A 23,064-nucleotide genomic window follows, 5' to 3' on the forward strand; every position below is an offset into this window, starting at 1 on the left:
CATCTATAACGAACAAACATGAAAGAGTCGCTCTAATACATTCTTTTATAACTTTATTTTAATTGAATGTGGAATAATTATTTTTAATTGAATAGCAAATAATTAGAATCATCCAAATATATTTATCAAGCATGGTGAGAAGAAGAGTGTGTAATTATCTTCGTAATAATATTCCAAGTAATCACGGTATATCCATGCGTTATGGGCATTATGCGCGCGCAACATACGATCAATTTAAATTGAATAAACATTCGCTTTACAGCGCTTCAATTCAGAAATAAATTGGTTCTATAAATAAACAATTTATTAATCTGCAATTAATTAACATGCAAAGAAAAATTTACCTAATAACATGTATATAACAATGCCCATAATTAAAATAATTTATATAATAAATTAATATATATATATTTATATATATTGTGTCAATAGGAATGCTGTCAGGTCGACTTCCACGTGATTCTCACTGGAAACCATTATACTAAATTCCTGGTGATGGTGGCGTCACGATGGGCTAACTAATCTACATTTTCATCGTCACCTATCATTCCTTACTGATACTCCGCCAGCGTATAGGTACCGTTAGCGCAGATGAGATCACCATTTCCACAAAAAAAAAAAACTTTCTACGCTACGTTAAAAATTTGATAAATATAATAGTACAATAAGGGGGGGGGGGGGAAGGGATTGTTAGCAAGTAACAATTAATATTTCCTGGTCTTTACAAGCTATTTAAATTTATTTTCAGGACTCGTCATCACAGGTTATTTACCTTAGATGTTAATTACTTACCTAGTAGAACCGTCAGCAACAATAATAATAATACTTATATAAAGGTACGCATCAAAAGTGAATAAATCCTGAAAAAATAAAATAAAAAACAATTGCTTTGCATTATAATATAAAAAGGTCTATATCTGTTTAGATGTATAGTAGCCAAAATCTCTTAACAATTTTCTAAGAAAAATATCTATTTCTAATTAAATTTTACCATAAATTGTAGTAAATTAAATAAAAAGTAGTTTTATTGTTTATTTATAGACAAAATGATCATAATAATATTGTATTAAAAAATCTGCCTTTGAAAGCTATATATTGTTGCTGAAACAGCTGAAATTCACATAAGTAAAGCGCTACAACCGCTTAGCTTTCGATCTGCCTGCGAAGCCATCACAGCAAATATTTACTTCCCGCCTAATAAATGGTTAAACGACTAAAATAAGTGGTTGCTCATGTAGGCGTAGCTCTGCTCCAATACGAGGTATTTCAGATTTGGTTGCATTTAAATCTTTCACTGTCATTGATAAGGTGATAGGCTGCTGAGGTTTTAGATTTCTGATTTCATTAATATCTTGAAAATATGCTATTGAAATATAGTTGTCTGTTTGTGTGGTAATAATTAGTACTTATTTGGTACGATTTCGCTCTCATCATGTTTCTGGATGGCTTTAAACTAATAAAGAGGGTGAGTTTTGATGTAATAATTTTTGTGCACTGCTCTATTGATTATTATAATACACACCTACTCAGTGTTATTATTTTGTTCACAAATTAAAACGCACTTTTGTATCTTACATAAATAATACTGACATAAATTTATTTCATTATTAACACTTCAGCCATTTATCGTCCGCGGCCTCACTGAACATTAATATATATTTTTTATTTACTTATTTAAAATTAAAAACGATTTATTAGAATTTAGAATCAACGTAGCAAAAATTTCATAAAAAGAATTCTGACAGTAATTTAGTAGGTAGTAGCTGTTACCTACTTACCACAATTTTTAAGAAATTTTATCCTGTGGCCAAGTTAGCTAGCTCTCCCGCTCAATGAGAAAGTGAATCAGTGACGGCCAATAACGCTTTTGTAGTCTCGGAAGCATTGATTTAAATAAATAAATAAATACACCTGGAATTCAGCACAGCGGTTTTCGAGGGGGATCACGTGGAGGTCGACCTGACAGAGTATATTGCCAGTAATGGGACTGGTAGTTTGCATTACTAAAATCCCTTTCCCCTCCAAAACACCCTGTTTTTTTTTAATGGATGGTAATGGAAGAATAATAACCCCGCCTGCGCTATCGGTATACACTGGCGGGGCACTGGTGAGGGATGATAGGTCAGCATGAAGCAGATCAGTTAGCCCACCGTGACGAATCTAGCAATAAATCAATCACGATGGTTTCCAGGGGAAACCAAGTAGAGGTCGATAGGTCTTGCTTGCAATGGAACCATTAGTCCCCATTACTAACAATCCCTTTCCCCCCAACTGTTGTAGCATTCATCACGATGGACCAAATGACTTACATCCATCCTCGCCTATCATCTTACTGCTACTTCGCCAGCATGTATCAATAGCGCAGGCGAGGTTATTATTTCATTATCATCCATTAAAAAAAAAGTTTCACGATTTTATACCTGGTTACACACGGTCGGGTCTATCACAGTTAGTTTTTTGGTTTTTTTTTATTTCTTCAAAAATTGTTTCCAGTCAATAGATTATTATGTACTGTACCGTCAATCTCCTCTTTTCGATCTTTAACAAATTAACATGTTTATAATTACCAATACGACAATATCGGAAATCACTAGGCAGTAGATATTAATTTTTTTATTTAAGTTCTATTTATTTTTTTATCTGCTTCTCAAACTAGTTTAGTTTTAGTTTCTTAAAAGAGACAAAAATACCTATTATATATAAATTTATATAAATATCTAAATTATAATAATCAAATATATATATATATATATATATAGTACATTACTGCAGCGGCCAGCAACTGAGGCATTGATGGACGAACGTACAAATGTGGGCCGAGGTGTAACCGAGGCACACATATGTGAGTCCATCATTGCCTAGTTGTGGCCAAGGCTTGTATAGTACTTTTCTCAAACAATGCGCGGAAATCAAAAACACAATTTTACTTTTTAAATTCAATGACGAATAACGAACAATAATAATTTTTCACTCGCCATAATGTTCCCTTGTTTTTTTTTTTCAATAAACAGCTTTCTATTTGCAAGCCAGTTCGAAATTTAAATAAAACCTTGTATTAGTTACCTCCTTGGTAGCCATGTTTCGAAGTTAAAGGTCATTCCATTTTTAAATTACAGGACAGATATGAGTTTACATAGTAATTTATCTGGCCGCATAACACGACAGATATAGATTTTCAAACAACTTTTGCCGGCCGCTGCCCGCATGTATCTTGGCCCGTACGGCAATTTTGATTTATCTCGAAGAAGATTGTCAAAATAATGCTCACATTTTCAAGCATGTTTGAGAAAAAATTATTTATTATATACCTTCATCTTCCTTCTAACTAAGAACTATTTACTGCTCGAAACAATATAAAAGTTGTATAATTATATCATCTGTGATAACACTGCGAGTGCTAAATATAGTGACGTTGGGCGCCAAAACAAATTCTCAAAGTTGTAATTCCAAATTCAAATTATTCTAGAAAAATTAGAGCTGTTCATAGATTAAACTTTTTTCTCATTAGTAGTTAGAGTTAGGTACCCAAGTTTTTTCTCATTAGTTGTGTTTGCATGGCTGTGTTGAAGAATAACACCTGAGTCCTCAGGAATGGCAACGCATGGGGGTGGCAAACCAATGGTATTGCTCATGTCTATAGGCGACGGTTACCACTTTCCATCAGGTGGGCCGTCAGCTTGTTTGCCATTCTAAGTTGTATAAAAAAAAAAAAAAAAAAAACTATCACTAGGAAGAAAGTATAATTTCCAACTAGTATGATTTAAAGACGTCGTGTCCTCTTCATCCAATCGATCATTTTTTCCATGATCAGATGAGATGCATATTTCTACATATGTAAAAATATAGAAACTGTTGGATTTAAAAAATATTAAATTGAACATAGAGAACTTACGTTAAAAAAAATATAACCTATTTTTATACTTACAACTTACAGTAGCAAACAAACTACTCCATATGGAAAATGGTAACCGTCGCTTATAGATATAAACAATATCGAAGAAAAAAGAAAAAAAAATATTAAAAGTAAGAAAGTCTTTGGTAATTATTAAAAAGAGATACTTTACATATTCGCGCAATTAAAGAAACTGCTACTTGTTTGTTTCCAAATTGCTCAGTGCCAATAATCACCAGCATCACGTAATAAGTACTATTTAAAACATTTTAATACAATCAATCATTAATTGACGGAGTTGACTGACGCAAAACCTATTGTTTAATCAACTAATGGACGCCGAAGGTTTTATAGTATGGTTTCAATTTCACATCGATTTTCGCTCAACTACCAATTCCACTTTCCGTTTCTAATTACCTGGCAGTTCCCTACCTATTTCTTGGCGAAATTTATTTTTTAATTTCCTCATGACACGAAGCCGGCCGGCAGACTGCGCATTGATTCCACCTTTTCTATAGAGGCTCTATAAACACGGTTCCGAAATGAACAGTGGATTGAGTACTCTTGCCTCGACAACATCGCTCGTACAGGCACAGATATTTTTTTTTGTTTATAATCTTTTTCCCGCGTAAATTTAATTTGGAATCTTTCACCTGGGTTATCTATTCGTTTTTATTTTTTAAATGAAAATGGAAATACAAGTTGATGTGGTAAGTTAAGTATCTAATGTATTTTGTAGTATATAATGTTAACTACATAAGTTTATATAAGTTAATATCCAACTCTAATATCTAATGATAGGTACTGAATAGATACCATGTAATTTTTATAAGTATACATAATTATAGAATTTATTATTGAGATATTGCTAATCTATCTAAGATTAAATTTTAATTGAACGATTTAAATAATTACGTGATTGGTTACTTTTGTTGTAATAATAAATAAAACTAATTCAAATCAGTATTTAGACATCAATAATTGTTATGTACCTACTATTTTTTTAATTATCAAGTGTATGTTTATAGTATTTTTATAGCATGAAAATGAAATACACTGACAGGGCATCAGTGAAAGATGATGATAGATGAGTATGTAAGCTGGTCAGTTGGCCCGTCGCGATGAATTTGGCCAGAATTAACCACGATGGTTTCCAGGGAGAACTGCGTGGAGGTCAACCTTGTATGTTATATTGTTAGCAATGTAACTATTAGACTCCATTACTAGCAATCCATTTCACCACTTGTTTACCGTTAACTATACTTATCGCGTGTTATTCTTCGATATTACATAAAAAGCTATACTTGTAAGTATGCCCGCTTTATTAATACCGGGTGTAGCCGGCATTAACAATTTATGGTTAGGGAATGGCCAATTGGATTCGGTGTACATTTACTTTAGGTAATTAATCGCCCGTTGTTGGTACTATAAACTGTAAACAATCATTACTTACCAATTTCATATCGCTATAACCATCACTATAGCTAAAACATTTTTTTTAATAGTTGAAAATGGAACGGCAACCTCGTACTGCGCTATTGTTTTACGTTTGCTGGACAGGTACTAGTGAAAATGAAGTTTATTGGCCATCGGGGCAAATTTATTAAGAGTTAGTAAAGATAGTTTCCAGGGGATAGCGTGAACATTTTTTTTTTTATCTTATTTATCATTCATTATATTGTTTATTTACTGTTCATCCTGGTGAACCAATCAATATTAGAAAAAAGTGTTCAATTCAGATGAACATAAATATTTATCGACGATTTTAAAAGTGGGATGGTAAGTAACGTGGACTAGTGTCCATTGCTAACAATATATCAGAGCTACCTTCACACGATTCTTCCAAGAAACTGTTGTGGTTAATTCCTGGTGTATTCATCATGATGAGCTAACTGCTCCGACTATCCTCACCTATCATCACTGAGTGGTATCCCACGGATCTATACCGAATTAGCAAAAGGGGTTACCATTCTATTTTCTTCTTAATATGGTATTTATTGTAATTTTATAAATCATTATTGTACTCTCGCTATCTATTCCTAATGGCGACCTAAGGTAGTTAGGTTCGATATCAATATATTTCGACACTTAATTACTCAGTCACGAATCTTCAATTTTTATTGTTACGAGCGCAATAGGAAAGCACTTAAATGACACTTTGTTATTCAAAGCACAGAGAGGAGCGCGGAGGCTAATGGCGAACTGGCCTTGCTGCACCGTCACGGACCTTCGTTATTAAGCTATTCAATGTATTTGTACTTAATTAGGTATCACCAGTAAATAATTAAATTAAAGCTTTATACATTAAACGTAAACTACTTACATAATACCTATTTACTATGTACGTAATAATTATATTCAAATAAAATTATGACAATTTCCTTCAATTAATAATATTAGTAATAAACAGCTGATTGTTCTGCCATATAAATTACGGATAGGGACGTGCTATTCACCTAGCGGTAAAAAATTATACTTTACGATCTATTCTCATATTTACCAAATATACACACAAAAATTTATAAAAATCGGTCGAGTCGTTTTGAAGGAGTGCGATGACAAACAACGTGACACTACATTTTTATACATACCAAATAATTTAATTTTCTGCTTTTTAATACGTCTCAATAAAAAGCTTTTTCTATAAACTATAGAAAATAAATGAATATGTCAATTATTTTGAATGTACTACCTACCATCCCCTTGAAAGGTTTTTGAGTAGCGACCCCGTACGGGCAAACGCAGTGTAGAACGACCCCCCACTAAATTGAGTGACGTCCTCAAATGCATTGCAGGGACTCCCTATGGATGCAGGTGGCTCAGGACCGTTTCTTATGGCAGCCTATGGGGAAGGCCTATGTCCAGCAGTGGACTGATTATAGCTGAAACGATGATGATCTGCCTTACCCGAGTTCGCACGGATAAATAGTTGCAATTATTGTAAAGTTCTCTAATTTTACAAGCTTTTATTTTTTGTATATAATTTTGCAAAAATAAATACGTCTATAATATAGCATTCTATAGGTGAATGAAAATCAATTAAGTATTGTTTGAGTTTGTCTATTAGAAACCAAAAATCATTTCTTTTTGTTTAGACGAATCTTACCAATATGTTTTTTTTTATACAACTTAGAATGGCAAACAAGTTGACGGACCACCTGATGGAAAGTGGTAACCGTCGCCTATAGAAATAAGCAGTACCATGGACATAACAGAGTATACTGTTTCGTCCATGATACCCCCCTCGTGCGTTGCCATTCCTGAGGACTCGGGTATTATTCCTCTGTACCCTGTAAATTTTCGCCATATCCCACCCTTCAAACCGAAACACAGCCATGCAAATAACTGCTTCACGGTAGAAATACTAAGATGATTACATAATGTTATAAATAAATTAATAGATTAAACGGGAAAAAATGCAACAAATGTGAAACCAGGACAGAAATGCCTACAGAATTGAGATAAAAGGACACAATCATAACTTTATAGAAAAGAGTCTATAGAATTCACAAGTGCTAAAATGTTTACCGCGTTTTAGCCGCACCCTTATTTAATTGAGCAAGTTAAGTACCCTACCTAATTAAAGACGGGCGTGGCAAATTACCTAAACGGTTTAAGTAGTGCTTTATTTATCAGTGTCAGGCATGTTTTGTAGGTTTCTTTTTTTTAAATTATGTACATGTAAAATAAACATTCCTTAGTTTTCCCTCCAAAAGATTACAAGTACAATATTTACCAAAACAACCTCGGGACGAACCCCATTGCCCCGGCATCTTCTCCGGAGGTTACTGCCTCAGGGTCGCTGGGTTTTAAACCAACATACACTGGTGGTATGTGTATAAGCCGATTGTTTACGGGTTTGATCCTTGTGAATAGTTCGAAACTAGATGTCGCTAAGTATCATAAAAAAAACTAGTTTTTTACTTGCGACTTCATCTGCTTAACTGCTTAAATGTTATCTATTTCTTAGTAGTTCCTCCATCCATATCTGTATACCAAATGTCATAGTGATACGTTAAGCTGTTAAACCAATATAGTGTTTAGTAGAGTAGTAAAATACTAAACACTCTCATATTTATAATATTAGTAAGCAAGTAAAGATCTTAAAAAAGACGATTTAGGAAGATAAAGTGTTAATAGGGTTATTTTTAAATAAACATAATATTAATAATAGTTATCTAAGTACTTATGCAATATCATAATAGATATAGACAACGGCAATTATATATAATAATATCATACGAAAACTTAAAGAGTAGATATCCGTCGTGTTTTTACGACTTTAATAAAATATAGCGTAAAATTCCGTCGTCATACTCCAAGCTATTGAAGTTTCTGGCCGGAAATTATGACAAATAAAATACTAGGACAAGATACGGATTATAGGCAGATAACTATCTGGATTATCACAATAAACCAAGTTGTTACCAAGGCTATACAGTTATACACCTAAAGTCTACTCGTGGGACTCGAAGTGATTGTAACAGGAACTAGTAGCTTTACTAGCAGTAAGAGTATACTCTCTCAGGTGGAACTCTACATAGTTCCACCGTGGAAACAATTGTAGTTAATTTTTAAAAAAATCGACATGATGGGCCAACTGACCTGCCTTTCATTCCTCACTATTGCCCCGCCAGGATGTACTAAAAGCGCAGGCAGAGTTACCATTTCATTATCATCCACTAAAAAAATTCTACTCTTTTTCCTGACCTAAGAATTAACAATTAAGTAACATTTACAAAAATTATAAATATGTATTATATCTATATGTAATACTATAATTATGATACTATGTATGCACATTATTCTCAGTGGACATAAAACTATAAGTATACGTGTCTACCGAAGTAACTTCAATCCTAATAAAAATATCAAAATACATATAAGAAATAAGTGCAACAACAAAAATTGATAATCCTCACTTTTCAATTTGCGAGTACTATCCCTGGCATTAAACGACCATTTCGTATTTATGAATAATAATAATAAAATGATTTTTTATTATTATTATATCTACCGCCCATTTTGGGTTGCGACTTCAACTGAGAAGAACGGGCATGTAGTTCAGCTGTTGTTTTTTTTTTAACAAAAGTTTAGAAAAGGAATAAATAATATTAGAATGGATACAATAACTATCATATAATTTTTATAGATAAAAACTACAATCAATTGTAGTATTCTTGAACAGACCAAGCCCTGCAAAAAGTATCCGTTCACGAGTATGACGGAGTAGCCAGCCATCATTGTGTACAATCATATTATAAAGAGTCCAACGACCTGGTCCACCACGCGGCTTCAAGTTTGGACATTATGAGCATAACAATAAGTCTGTTTATACAAAACGATTTTCCATATTTATGTTACCTATGTGATTTTATAATAAAAAATGTTGTCTATTACACAAACTAAGGTACATAGATACTTTACTCAGTTTAAAACTACAAGGTGCTCTTTTAAAAAAGTAATTAAATTTCTAGCATACAGTTCACCCGTCATCTTCGGGAACAATCCAGCTGTCAAAGGCTCCAACAGCGAAAGCTTATGGCTCGTGGTGCACTCCTGATGCAACCCCAACACACTCCGCGTGAGTATACTGACTGCTCCTGTTGTTACTACTGCTAATTTTCATTACAAATTCTTAATATATACCTATTCTGTGACAATTGATATGAAAGAAATATGAATATTTGATTACAATGTAAAAATTTAAAGTTCAGTAACAACAATTAGTAAGACAAATAAATGAAATACTTTCCTAAGGAACATAGAATAAATTAAAAATAGTTGCTTTATGATAAACTCTTTGCAAAGGAATAGCTTAAGTGGTGCTTTTTTTATTCATTTAGGATGATAATGGAAGATAACCACGCCTGCGCTAATGGTGTGTGCTGACGGGGCACCAGTAAGGATTTTTGATGGGTGAAAATGGAATGGTAACCCCGCCTGCGCTAACGGGATACGCTGGCGGAGCACCAGTGAATGATGATCGATGAGAATGAAAACAGGCCAGTTAACCCATCAAGATGAATTCAATTGAAACTAAGGACGATGGTTTTCAGCGAGAACCACAAGGAGATCGATCTGACAGGGTGGATTGCTAGCAATGGGGTACTAATCCCCATTACTAAGAATCTCTTCTCCAACTTCAATTGATATAAAAACAAGTCTCGGTATAATTTTATATAAGTCTTGGAAAGTTCTGTTTCTAGCTTCAGACCCCAGGAGGAGGGGAGAAGGAATGTAATCCAGATAACCAATCCTATTACTAGCAATATATCGGTCGACCTCAGTCCCACCTGAGAACTATTATGCTGAATTTCAGGCGCCTTCACCACGATGGATTAATTGTCCATTCATTCTCACCTATCATCCCTCATTGGCGATAGCCCAGATAGGGCTACCATTCCATTATCATCTATTGAAAAAAAAAACTTCAGAATCAAATGTTTAATATTATACAAACACATTTGAATATAAATTTTATATATTAGTAATATTTTTTTTATAAGTTTTTATCTAATTTGTGTATTATATATTATAAAAATAAAAATTTTGATAACATTTGCAGATTGACACAAACCAATTCTAATATTGAAAATAAAACTCAAATCCAAGATAATGCAAAGCAAAATACGTCGAAAGGGCAAGTATACTACTACTTAAAATTATTTAAAAATTATGGATGCAGTTGGATGCGTCTTATGAAAAAATCTATTGTTATAGGATCATTCTACAGTTGCAAAAAGTACGTCTGTTTTCATCCAGCCCATCGCCTACATATAAAAGATCCGCTGAAGTTAAAGAAATAGAAACCGAACTAAAGGACTTTAAAGAGCCAAAGTCAAGGGACACCTTTATTAAAAGGTTAGGTTATAATACAAAATGTATTTAAAAAAGAAGAATATTTTTAAAATAAATTTTATTTTTTTACATTTCTATTTTTAGATCTACGCCTACCAAAGAGAAAATTGTACCAGAGATAGAAACTCCTCAAAGCCCGGTGCCGTCGTCTCCATCAAGAGAAAAAAAATGCAAGGGCTTCTTTCATATGCCGTCTTTCTGCGATCCATTTACACCCGTCGATCCTCAGGGTATGTATTATTATGGAGATAGGTGTCATAACATATACCTAATTACAAGTCGTTTGCTTGTGATCGTCGTTGCATAGAATAGTCCACCCCTTCCTTTCCTGTGAGTATCGTAAGATACTACTAAGGGAACCTAATGGTCGAGGGATGGGCAGCAGCGTCACTCTTAAAACATCACCAAAGCCTGACTGCGGTTGCTAGACCGCTTGCCAAGCGTGACAACTACTAGCAAACTAACTACAATACTAACACTAGCATATATACATACATCTATTCTGTAATATTCCATAGCCCTGTTGATACTAGTTTTTATAGACGACTGTTACCACTTCCCATCAGGTGAGCCGTCAGCTTGATTATTATTTATATATTACATAAAAAACAAATAAAAACTGCCTATGTCGTTAATCGATATTAACGATATCATGTGGTTATCTTGCATTTCATAGAAAATCAAATAGTACGTCATCGTATGACGACCTTTATGGCGTGGCGGTTTAACACTGCTTTACCTTCCGTTGGTCGCGGGTTCGATCTCCGTACAATACCTACCTATAAACATTTATATTCATAACTATAGCCGTCCTGGTCTAGGTGTTTCCTAAAATATGTGTGTATTACAGTACGTCCGTCAGTTATTTAGTTTTCATAGTACAAGCTTTTTTTTTTATACAACTTAGAATGGCAAACAAGCTGACGGCCCACCTGATGGTAAGTGGTAACCGTCGCCTATAGACATGAGCAGTATCATGGACATAACAGAGTATATTGTTTCGCCCATAATACCCCCCATGCGTTGCCATTCCCGAGGACTCAGGTGTTATTCCTCTGTACCCAGTAAATTCACGCCATATCCCACCCTTCAAACCGAAACACATCCATGCAAACACAACTGCTTCACGGTTGAAACACGAATGGAACAGAGGTACCCAAACAATCGACTTTTGTACAAAGTCTCCCTCTGGAGGCTTTTAGTTTATAACTAGAAGGCGCTGTATAATATGTCCGTCGGTATTTATTTATTATTAATAAAAGAGGAATATCTCCACTGGGGGCCAATTAACAAATTATCAAGTTTCTTGGAGTGATCAATACATTCGAGTGTAATAGACACCCCTTGAAGGTCGTAGATAATTGCTGTGACAACAATTTTCTTGGATGATAGTGCTGTGAAATAGATGGTTAAGCCAATAGATTACTTGTTTGTTACATTTATATAACGGCCTTTGTTTATACTGCGTGTCAACAATTAATGTAGATATTTTATTGAATAACTATTAACTTCGTATATATGGGTATCCACGTATAAGGACGTGTGTTCCTATTGTTCTCATTTCTCGATCTATAAATAATAATAAAGTAAGATAAGTCAAACCCTTGAACTAGGGGGAAAGGGATTGTTAGCAATGGAGTTTGACAGCCCCATTGCTAGCAATATGCTCTATTAGGTCGACCTCCACGTGGTTCCCCCTGGAAACCGTCGTGAACAATTCTTGCTGAATTCGTCACGATGAGCTAACTGACCTGCTTCATCCTCACCTATCATCATCACTGGTGCCCCGCCGGTGTATACCGATAGCACGGGTGGGGTTACCATTCCATTGTCACCCATTAAAAAAGCCTTGAAGTATTCCAATAATATATAATTTGTCGAAGTTACCAAAGGAAGATTTGGTACCAAGTAGTCTACTGAGTAGCTCTGCTTTATCTATTAATTCTACCATTACTACGTTGTTATTGTTTACATACTGTATTCTATTTGAATAATAATATATGGCATTGAAATATTACGTGAATATCCTAAGTAAAATACAGTGACAGAAGATCTTTATTTAAAAAAACTATCGTGAGTTAGGACTCTCGTGGTCATTAAATGTTATAATAAGATACTGACAGATACTTTAAATCTGCCTCTTAAATATAAAACTGTTAATAAAAACACTTATTGAGCAAAGCCTAAACATACTAAATACTTACTTGAAAGACAAATGTGCGTGGTGTTAGTCGATCACGCATGGGCTTTTAACGACCATGTCATTTTAGACATTGTATATAATGTTAACAGAAATTTAAAAGAGTAACTGTTGATTTTTTGCGGGCTATTCTCAACAGATAACAACCTTCCGAACTCTGCAGTAGATTAAAAAAATAACGATTTAAAAGTGCTTGTAAATAAGTTGATTTGAATTTTACGTTATAAATTTTGATGAATTAATTGCTTAACATCGGGAAAATGCATGATATATCAGGAAAAGTAGTTTGGTAGCCTTTCTCATAAAAGCCAGAGATAAAGAGCATTACCTTATCCCAGATTCCTATCTGCACATCCTCAAAACTGTTATCCCAGATAAAGTACCCTAATATCTTGAGCATGTCTCTAGCAATATACCCAACCAATCTTTCCATGGTTGGCCGTGATGAATTCATATGATAAGCTGGCTTCACTGGTGCTCCGTCAGCGTGTCAGCGCACGTTACCATTCCATTTTCACCCATAAAAAAATCTTGAGTATGGCTCTAATCTTTCCAGGCCGTGGCTATATAAGCTGGCTGCTCCTAGTTACGTTCTGCTACAGTGTATCGCGCTCCGGGCTACGTTCCCTTATCAAACTCCAAAGAACACGCCATATTGGATGGTAGCCGACTATCTATGCGATATCATATATCTCATAGATGTGGCCTTCGTGAAGCCAAGGCTCATGTTCTTGCACGAAGGCTTCTGGGTGAACGATTCAGGCGAAACGAGGAAGAATTATAGGAAGAAGCTGCAATACAAAGTAATTTGTTTTATATTAATTATATTCCTAATCATGTTAATGAACTGAACAAAAACTGTGTGCAAGGTGAAATAGAAATCGTTAAAATCCTTTTAAGTGATCATTCTAACAGTTTAACTGAACATGTTCACCAAAGAAGAACAACGAGACAAAAATTAGAGCCTCCCGTACTAACATATTATTAAATTAGTGGTATGGTAATAATATTTTTCGTTTTCGAATTTTTGTTTCACGCATTCTCTGTTTCTGAATATTGTATAGCATAGATACATTCTACTTATTATTTAGAAAATAGTACTAATATTCAGAAAATGCCGTTTGGTTTGGTATAGAATAGGCCATCTTTTTATTTTCCGTGGGTATCGTAAGAGGCGACTAAGGGAGGGCGAGGGATGGGCACCAGGGTCCAACATCTCCAAAGCCTAACTACGTTTCCAACCTCCCCGCTAAGTATGGAAACCAGTGGCAAAACCCCCTAAAAAGAAGGCTTATGTTCAGTAGTGGACAGTTAAAGACTGTAAAGTTAAGAAGAAAATAGTTTTACGAACGGCCAACGACTTCGATTTTATTATACGTTTATAGGTATGTATATCGTATAACATGTATCCTGTATAACATGACATTATAATTGCCATGTGATTTATTAATTTCTAGTTCGACGTCATATCGTTGCTACCACTCGATTTATTATACATCTACTTCGGAACTCATAAAGTTATTCTACGATTCCCGAGGATGTTGAAGCTACAGACGTTCTGGGAGTTCCACCAGGCTATGGACAGAGTTCTATCATCTCCCTACGTGGTAAGAACTATCTAAATATGAAATCATAAGATCTAGAGCAGCTTTAGAAACAATGTTGAAACACTTACCCCCTTATTCATAAAAGTATCAAATTTCTTAGAAATCTATTAACTATTGAACTGTTTTGTCTCTTTCTTTTACACTGAATTCCAAATTTAAAAAAAAGTGACAAAACAGTGTAATAGTTAAAATAGGTTTGTAGGTTTTAGTTTTTATGAATATGGGGAGTAATATTTGAATTTAAAGAACAACAGATAGGTATTATTCACCGTAACTTATAAACGTTTGAACAGATTTGGATTTTTATATGGGGTTTCGTTGCAATCCTTATATCGTTCCGAGTGATACTGGCTAAAATTTTTTTCAATTTTCCTTTTTTTTTAATATGCAAAGTAAAATAAACTTATTTTAAGTGTTTTAATCCTTTCTCAGGTTAGGATCGGTAAAACATTATTCTACATCTTTTACCTGATCCATTTGAACGCTTGCGCCTATTACGCCATGAGTGACTATATAGGTCTCGGCTCCAACGGATGGGTGTACGATAATGATGGCAACGCTTACATCCGCTGCTTCTATTTTGCAACAAAAACAGCCACTTCGATAGGCAAGAACCCTAAACCCGAGAACACTATTGAGTACCTCTTCATGACTGCAGCGTGGTTGATGGGTGTTTTTGTGTTCGCGTTGCTAATTGGCCAAATAAGAGATATTATTGCCACAGCCACTAGGGCAAGGGTAAGTACCACTGATCTGCATCACCATAAACCACCACAAAATCACTTCATTAACGGTTTATACCAGAATGTCTGGTTTTCAAGCTAGCTTATTCTATATAACGACAAATCAGAATCCAAAACGCTAAAAAAGCCGAGTCATAGATAACTGAAAAAAAAAAAATTATTATCAAGCCTTTACAGTGAAACTGTATGACATTGATGTAATGATGGCAGTGAATGATTCAGTTTCCTTGCCATGATCCAGTTAAGTTGGAAGGATATGATAAGGCAAAACATTTTTGGTATATTTTGTAATATTGTAACGGGCTAGTAGTGGATAATAATGGAATAGTAGTTCCGCCTGCGTATACACTGCCTAGTAGTATACACTGGCGGGGCACCAGTGAGAGATCATAGGTGACGATGTGGCAGGTCAGTTAACCCATATTGACGAATTCGACAAGAATTAACCACGATGGTTTCCAGGAGGAGCCACGTGAAGGTCGACCTCGTAGGGTATTTGACTAGCAATGGAAGTTTCAGATCTCCATTACTAATCTAACAATCCCCCCCATGTACTATATTAGACACTTACTATCAGAAAGGCCGTTAGCCGTTACCAATATATGTTGCCATAAGCCTTCATCGTTGAATTTCATTTTACAAAGAAAAGAACATTTTTTCAGGCTGAATATCGTAAGTCAGTGGATGGATGTGTCCGTTACCTGCGTCGACTTAACATGCCAGCCTCGCTGCAGCGCCGCGTTACCTGCTGGTTCAACTATACCTGGAGCCAGCAGAGGTGCTTTGGTTAGTTTTATATATATGTACTTTTTTTATATTAGAAATATTTCTTTTAAAGTTTACAGTCTAGTAGTTTAAATTTCTAAAGAAAAGAAAATATAAACTAAATTACTAATAATAATTAGATTTCTGTATTGGAATAACAAACAAGTTGACGATCTCCTTCCGGAAAAGTAATATTTATCATTTTACATTTTTTTTAAGATACTTAAAAAAAGAGGAGATTGTTAATTCGTCTGATTTTTTTATGCCAGTTATGAACAAATTCTGATAATTATTATTTTTGAAATTTCCTAAAGAGGGTTGACGTCAGGCAGGCGGCCGGTCGTAAAACTAAAAACTTTTTGTAATATGGATAAAAACATATTACGCCGACCCTAAATAATAACCTGGATAAGGATAGGAAGATGATGATGATTATTTTTGTAATTGATGAGGTTTACTCTCATATTGGTTTCATATCAAGATATCACTATAAATTTGTAAAATGATTGGCGCCCAACATGGGACTACTTGCTTATTACATAGTTACCTGTAATGTGGTACGAAATTTTTATTCTATATATTTTTTTTACAGATGAATCTAAGATTTTGAATTCACTCCCCTACAATATGAAACGGGATGTGGCACTAGCTGTACATATGTCGACATTAAGCAAGGTAAGTACCCGTTTAATCAAAATATTAATAACTATCCCGCATTTTGTTTTTCAATATAAGATCGTGTATTGTGAGACGATAGAAAAGAATCTTGATGTTGGCCTTATAGATTTACCATATACCGCAATTTCTAACCGTCTTGCTTGGGAAGACATTAAGCCCTTAAAATATGAAAAAGAACTCGTAGCTCTACTATTACGTCGAAGAGACAGAATACCATGAGGTGTTAGCCGATATGAGTCTAGCAGATTTAGACATCACAAAGAAGTTTGGGAGACTTTGTACAAAAGTCTCAAATTGCTTAGGTACCTTTGTCCCATTCATGTTTCAACCGTAAAGCAGTTGTGTTTGCATGGCTGTGTTTCGGTTTGAAGGGTAGGATATGGCGTGAATTTACTGGGTACAGAGGAATAACACCTGAGTCCTCAGGAATGGCAACGCATGGGGGGTATCATGGGCGAAACAATATACTCTGTTATGTCCACGGTACTGCTCATGTCTATAGGCGACGGTTACGATTTTCCATCAGGTGGGCCGTCAGCTTGTTTGCCATTCTAAGTTGTATAAAAAAAAGTGGAGCTCCATGACAGATTTCTGTACGTTAACAACTTTAAATTCCTCTTCTCGTTATGAAACTTTTGTCATATTATATTATAAGACTTTATGTTAACGTTCATAAACGTTATGCGTCATTACCGTTATACGTATTGTTACGTTGTTTATTTTTCGTTGCGTTAAATAACGTTTGTGTAATTTCACCACGTTGGGTTTTTTTTTTTTTGATGGGTGAAAATGGTATGGTAACCCCGCCTGCGCTAACGGGATACGCTTGCGGAGCACCAGTAAAGGGTGATAGATGAGAATGAAAACAGGCCAGTTAGCCCATCATGATGAATTCATCAAGAATGAACCATGATAGTTTCCAGGGAGAAACCGCGAGGAGGTTGATCTGGTTGGGTATATTGCTAGCGAATGGATTCTCAGTCTCCATTACTAACAATCCCTTTCTCCCCATCACGTTGGGTTATGATTATTGTGATTGTGTGTACAGGTGCAATTGTTCAGGGACTGTTCTTCGTCGCTACTTCGTGACCTTGTGCTGCAACTGCGACCGGTGTCATTCCTGCCCGCCGACGTGGTAGTGCGCCGCGGGGACGTCGGTCACCACATGTACATTATTAAGTCCGGAGAATGTTTCGTCAGTATACATTTTTTTATCTATAAAATAATATGTATGATAATTATCATATTATTTCATAACTACCACCTAGTTACGAACTGTTTTCTGGACAGATTTTTTTATGTAATTTTTCTCGTCATTACTTACTCACTTGTGAAATACCCTAGGCATTAAACCTGAATTATTTTATGATCCGTCTATGTATCATTTAAGCCATTAACATAGATAGATAGATACTCTTTATTGTTTCCTCACATATACATACATGCATATAAACGCCTACACAAATACATAAAAATATATAAATACTGTTCACGAAAAGTTTTGCCAGAAATATTTGCCATACGCTTGACAGGCATGTTGACAACCGCAGTTAGGCTTTTAGAGATGTTTTAAGAGGGACGCTGCTGCCCATTCCTCTACAATTAAGTTCCTTTAGTTGCCTTATGACACTTACAGGAAAGAAAGGGGTGGCCTATTCTATGCCGGGATCACACGCCTGTCTATGTACTACATTTTATTGATTAATTAATGGATAGATGTAATTTTAGTGAACGTATTAAATAACTTTATTTACTTTATACAAAATAGGCAATAAAATAACACATAATATACGAGTGTATAATAGATATACTAATATGATAATTATAATTTATTTATTTATTTATTTAACTCTTAATTGCACCATAAATAAAAATATACAATGACAAGTGAATAATTCAAGTGAAATACAGTAACATAAATAGAGATTGAAATATACACATAAAGGTCCAAAAGTCGGTCTTATCGTTAGGGCAATCTCTTACAGACGACTTTTGGTTAAAGGAGAACAGATAGAAAAGGGCAGGTGGCGCAAGAATTAATAATGAAACTTTGTTTTGAAAATCCGTATCGTCATTTTAGCGTAATTAAGTAATAAACATATAAACATTTTATATTCACATCATCCATATCGTGATCCTTCATCTTCTATACTTATAATAAATCTGTAGAGAGGTCAATTCTGTACATGAAATATATTTCCAAAATAACTATCAGGGGGTGATTAGTGATCGATACTGATGCCAAAAATGCAATCAGTAAAATTTTTGTCTGTCTGTATGTTCATTATAGACACAAAAACTACTCGACGGATTTTAACGAAACTTGGTACAATTATTCTTCATACTCCTGGGCAGGTTATAGTATACTTTTCATCACGCTTCGATCAATAGGAGCAGAGCAGTGAAGGGAAATGTTGGGAAAACGGGAGGAGTTACTCCATTTTTAAGCTTCCGTCGCGTGTGCAGCCTTAATGGCCACTTTTTAAAATGTTAAAATGTCCACCCGTGTGAAGCCGGGACGGGCCGCTAGTATTTATATAAAATTAATGTTAATTAATTATATACACAAGAAATTTAGGAGCATTCTCAAATGTTACTAATGAAGGTGTCTTAAAAGACTGCTAATATTTACAATTTCAATCTGTATAGATAAATGTTAATAAAAAAATATGTTACAGGTAATGTCTGTGGACGAGACTGAAGTACTGGCCACCCTGAGGGAGGGATCAGTATTCGGCGAGATCAGCTTACTCGGAATTGATGGCCTACGACGGAGGACTGCTACCGTCAGGTAAATTTGTTATTACTTTTATCACTCTAAAACGTGTTTCCCAACGTGGGGACCACGCCCCACAGGGGGCCAATTTGATAGTTAAGGAGGGGGGGGGGCAATTAAAAAATGGACTTTAAGTGATTTTAACCCTCTTGCTCCGGGCCATTTAAATGCAATGCTAAGAGTATATATCGGTGCCAAATATAACAAAAAAAGTAAATTAAAAAAATGCTAAATAATGTGAATATTTATTAAGTATAATTTCGTTTGACGTTACCAAAATATCAACTGAGCGATTAGAGTCGTCAAATAATCTTTGTCAGGAAAAATTATGTATGGGGGCATAACAATTTTAGAAATGTTCAAGTTTGGCATGGCTCAAAAAAGGTTGGGAAACACTGCTCTAAAATCATTATTAGCATCATATCAGCCGTTAACTCTCCACTGTACATAGGTCTCCACCATAAAGGGGGTTTTGCCACTAATTGTCACGCTTGACAGTCGGGTTGGCAACGGCGCTTAGGCTTTTGGTGATGTCTTAAAAGGGATTCTGTGGCTCTTCCTTCGACCCTTAAGTTGCCATAGCCACCTTTTAAGACACCCACAGGAAAGAAAGGTGGCCTGTTCTATCTACTTACCGAATCACTAAGTGCTTTGTACATTTTAACAATTTAAAAAAGCGTTAACGATTTATTACACAAGTATTAAGTATTTCAAGTTCGAGTACTTTTGAGCTTTTTTGCTTTCAAGTTATATGTCGAGACACTCTGTATAAATATGATTCCAGATTCGATTCTCGATTGGTGTAATTCAGATAACGATCTTTGTAAATCAACACGGGCTTTGAGTGTTCCCGAATTTTCGTTGCTTAATTTGTTTTAATCTACACTTATATAATTAGTATCAACGCATTTTTTTTTAATTTGTGATAATGGAATAACTCGGTCTACACTATTGGTATAAGCTGGCGGGTCACCAATGAAGGATGATAAGTAAGGATGAAGGCAGGTCAGTCAGCCCGTTGTGAAGAATTCGACAAGAATTAAACACAATAATTTCCAGGAGTAACCGCGTGGAGGTCGATTTGATAGGGTATATTGCTAGTAATGAAGCGGTTAGAACGCATTCCTAGCAAACTCCTCCCTATCAACGCAAGTTATAGACCTTAACTCATATCTCTCAGGTCCCGTGGCTACTCAAACCTCTTCGCCTTATCTCGCAATGATCTAAACGCAGCGCTGAAACACCATAAGGAAGCTGCTCAAGTATTACGATTGCGAGCCGATCAGATAATAAGGGAGAACGCAGCGAGGCAAGCCAAGCAACGGCTGGTAGCGGAGAGCAGGAGATCAGTCAGCGGACACTCCGAGGTAGAAATAAGCTAGTTTGCTTATTGCAATAAGCGTATTAGCACACTTATAATATGTGTAATTCATTTAACCGTTAATTATTTATTAATAACGTAGATTGTTAGTTTATAAAAAAATAATTGTAATAAATAATAATTTTGGTTGGAAAACTAGCGTGTAATGCCCCTAGTATTGCGGGCGTTATTAGGCTATAGTAGTCGCTTACCATCAGGTGGGTCGTATGCTTTTTTGTCACCTCAGTTGTATAAAAAAAACACTATTCGTTATATATACCTTATTATATATATATATATATATATATATATATATATATATATATATATATATATATATATATATATATATATATATATATATAATAAAGATCTATCCGAATCTAAAGTACTGTCTATTGTAACTTCTTCAATAAATGTTTACTCTTATAAAAAAAACTTAACTTTTCGTTTATTTTACGGTTTATATAAACATTTAAATGGTTATTTTAAACTCTTTTTTCACGTGTCCTCGTAGACGAGTGCTAGTCGCCGTCGTCCGTCGGGCGCTAGCGACGGCAGTGGTCGCCCGCGCAGCACTGTAGTGCTGCACAGGAGACTCTCCGCCGTCTCCGAGGACAAGGTATTTTATTTATTTATTTAACACTTTATTGCACCTATATTACAGAAATTGTAGAAATTATTTCAATAAGTATAGCGTAGTACAAACGGCGGTCTTATTGCTATTGTAAAGTATGGGTCTGTTTCAACAGTTTCTGTGTTGCTTATAATATTCACGTGAAGATGACGCCCTCTAGTGTCAAGAATCTAGGCCGCTTTAGTTTACTTGTGACTTACTGTACAACACGTGCCTAGTGACATTCGAAGCACAAAACAAGTGAAAATCGTTTTTAAATGATACAAACATAAATTTGAAAAATTCAATATTTTAAGCAGAAATTTGGTCTTAGAATGGTTCATGTATAATTAATATGACTACTCCATATTATATTAAAGTCGTAAGCATGTTTCTTTTTTTTTAATTTCAATCTATAGCATGTCACGGCTCATTCCAAGAGGAAGGTATCCGCTGCATCCGAAAATAAGGTAATAAGGAACTATGTAAAAAAACTCATACGCAACGTATATTACGTTACGTTACATACATACATATCTATCACGCCTGTCTCCCATTAGGGTAGGCAGAAACAATGGAACGCCAAATGCTTCGATTCAAACAAACCTTTTTCGCTTCTTCCACATTCATCAATCTTTTCATACACGCTCGCCGGTTACGGGTACTTTTAATAAGCAAGCTGAAGTGGCAGTAGGCTGGTCACATAGCTCCAAGAACCGACAACCATTGGGGCAAAAAGGTTCTTGAGTGGCTACCTCGTATGGGCAAACGCAGTGTAGGACGAATTTTCTTTTTATAAAACCCTTATCGAAAACGATAACTCATTCTTTTCTTTACCTCTATTTATGTTTGCAGGTGCATTCGGCTCGTGGTTCTCTAGTGTCTGGCTGTGGCGTCATTCGCACCCCAGTTCCCACCATCATACTATCCAGCGATTAATGTGTCAAGCTATTCGACTAAGAGCAATGGTTTTTTCAATAAGTTACGTTATACGCTCAGATTGGAGTGAGTAAAACGATAAAACTAAATAAGATGTCCCAAACATTGTTAGCCCCATGGTTCACTGGGAGAGAAGGTTTTTAGGTGTTTAGGTGTTTATTCCGCCATGTGTACCTATATTACGTACATGAAAGTTAAATAAATAACTAACATGGTTAGTGTTTTTTTTTATACAACTTAGAATGGCAAACAAGCTGACGGCCCACCTGATGGAAAGTGGTAACCGTTGCCTATAGACATGAGCAGTACCATGGACATAACAGAGTATACTGTTTCACCCATGATACCCCCCATGCGTTGCCATTCCTGAGGACTCAGGTGTTATTCCTCTGTACCCAGTAAATTCACGCCATATCCCACCCTGTGTTATTTGTGTAAAGGTTTTAACCCTTCAAGCGCGCTTAAGGAGTAAGCTCTAGATGCCTAATATTTTATTGTAAGTACAATAATTAATTAAGTAATTACAAACTGTTTCCAAATTTTAACTGTAACGTAATAAATATGAAATATAACAGTTTACAAGAACGTAGCGCAAAAATAATAATATGTTATATTAGCGCTTTAGTC

The 23,064-nt window shown here is 35.1% G+C and overlaps 1 protein-coding gene across 1 annotated transcript; it reads left to right on the forward strand.

Moving 5' to 3' along the window:
• Window positions 1-1,202: 1,202 nt before the first annotated feature.
• LOC113513835 (cyclic nucleotide-gated cation channel beta-3-like) lies at window positions 1,203-22,655 on the forward strand. Its single transcript, XM_052902675.1, is given in 17 exon segments — window positions 1,203-1,465; window positions 9,370-9,476; window positions 10,461-10,535; window positions 10,616-10,756; window positions 10,838-10,983; window positions 13,510-13,551; window positions 13,554-13,756; window positions 14,411-14,560; window positions 14,993-15,298; window positions 15,966-16,089; window positions 16,661-16,743; window positions 17,795-17,941; window positions 19,425-19,537; window positions 20,703-20,889; window positions 21,400-21,504; window positions 21,918-21,968; window positions 22,354-22,655. Coding segments are annotated over 17 exon segments (2,097 nt in total). The 5' UTR covers window positions 1,203-1,432; the 3' UTR covers window positions 22,438-22,655.
• Window positions 22,656-23,064: the final 409 nt, after the last annotated feature.

Source organism: Galleria mellonella, unplaced genomic scaffold (assembly GCF_026898425.1).
Source record: "Galleria mellonella isolate WM207_F2 unplaced genomic scaffold, CSIRO_AGI_GalMel_v1 utg93, whole genome shotgun sequence".
Classification (NCBI taxonomy): Eukaryota; Metazoa; Arthropoda; class Insecta; order Lepidoptera; family Pyralidae; genus Galleria; species Galleria mellonella.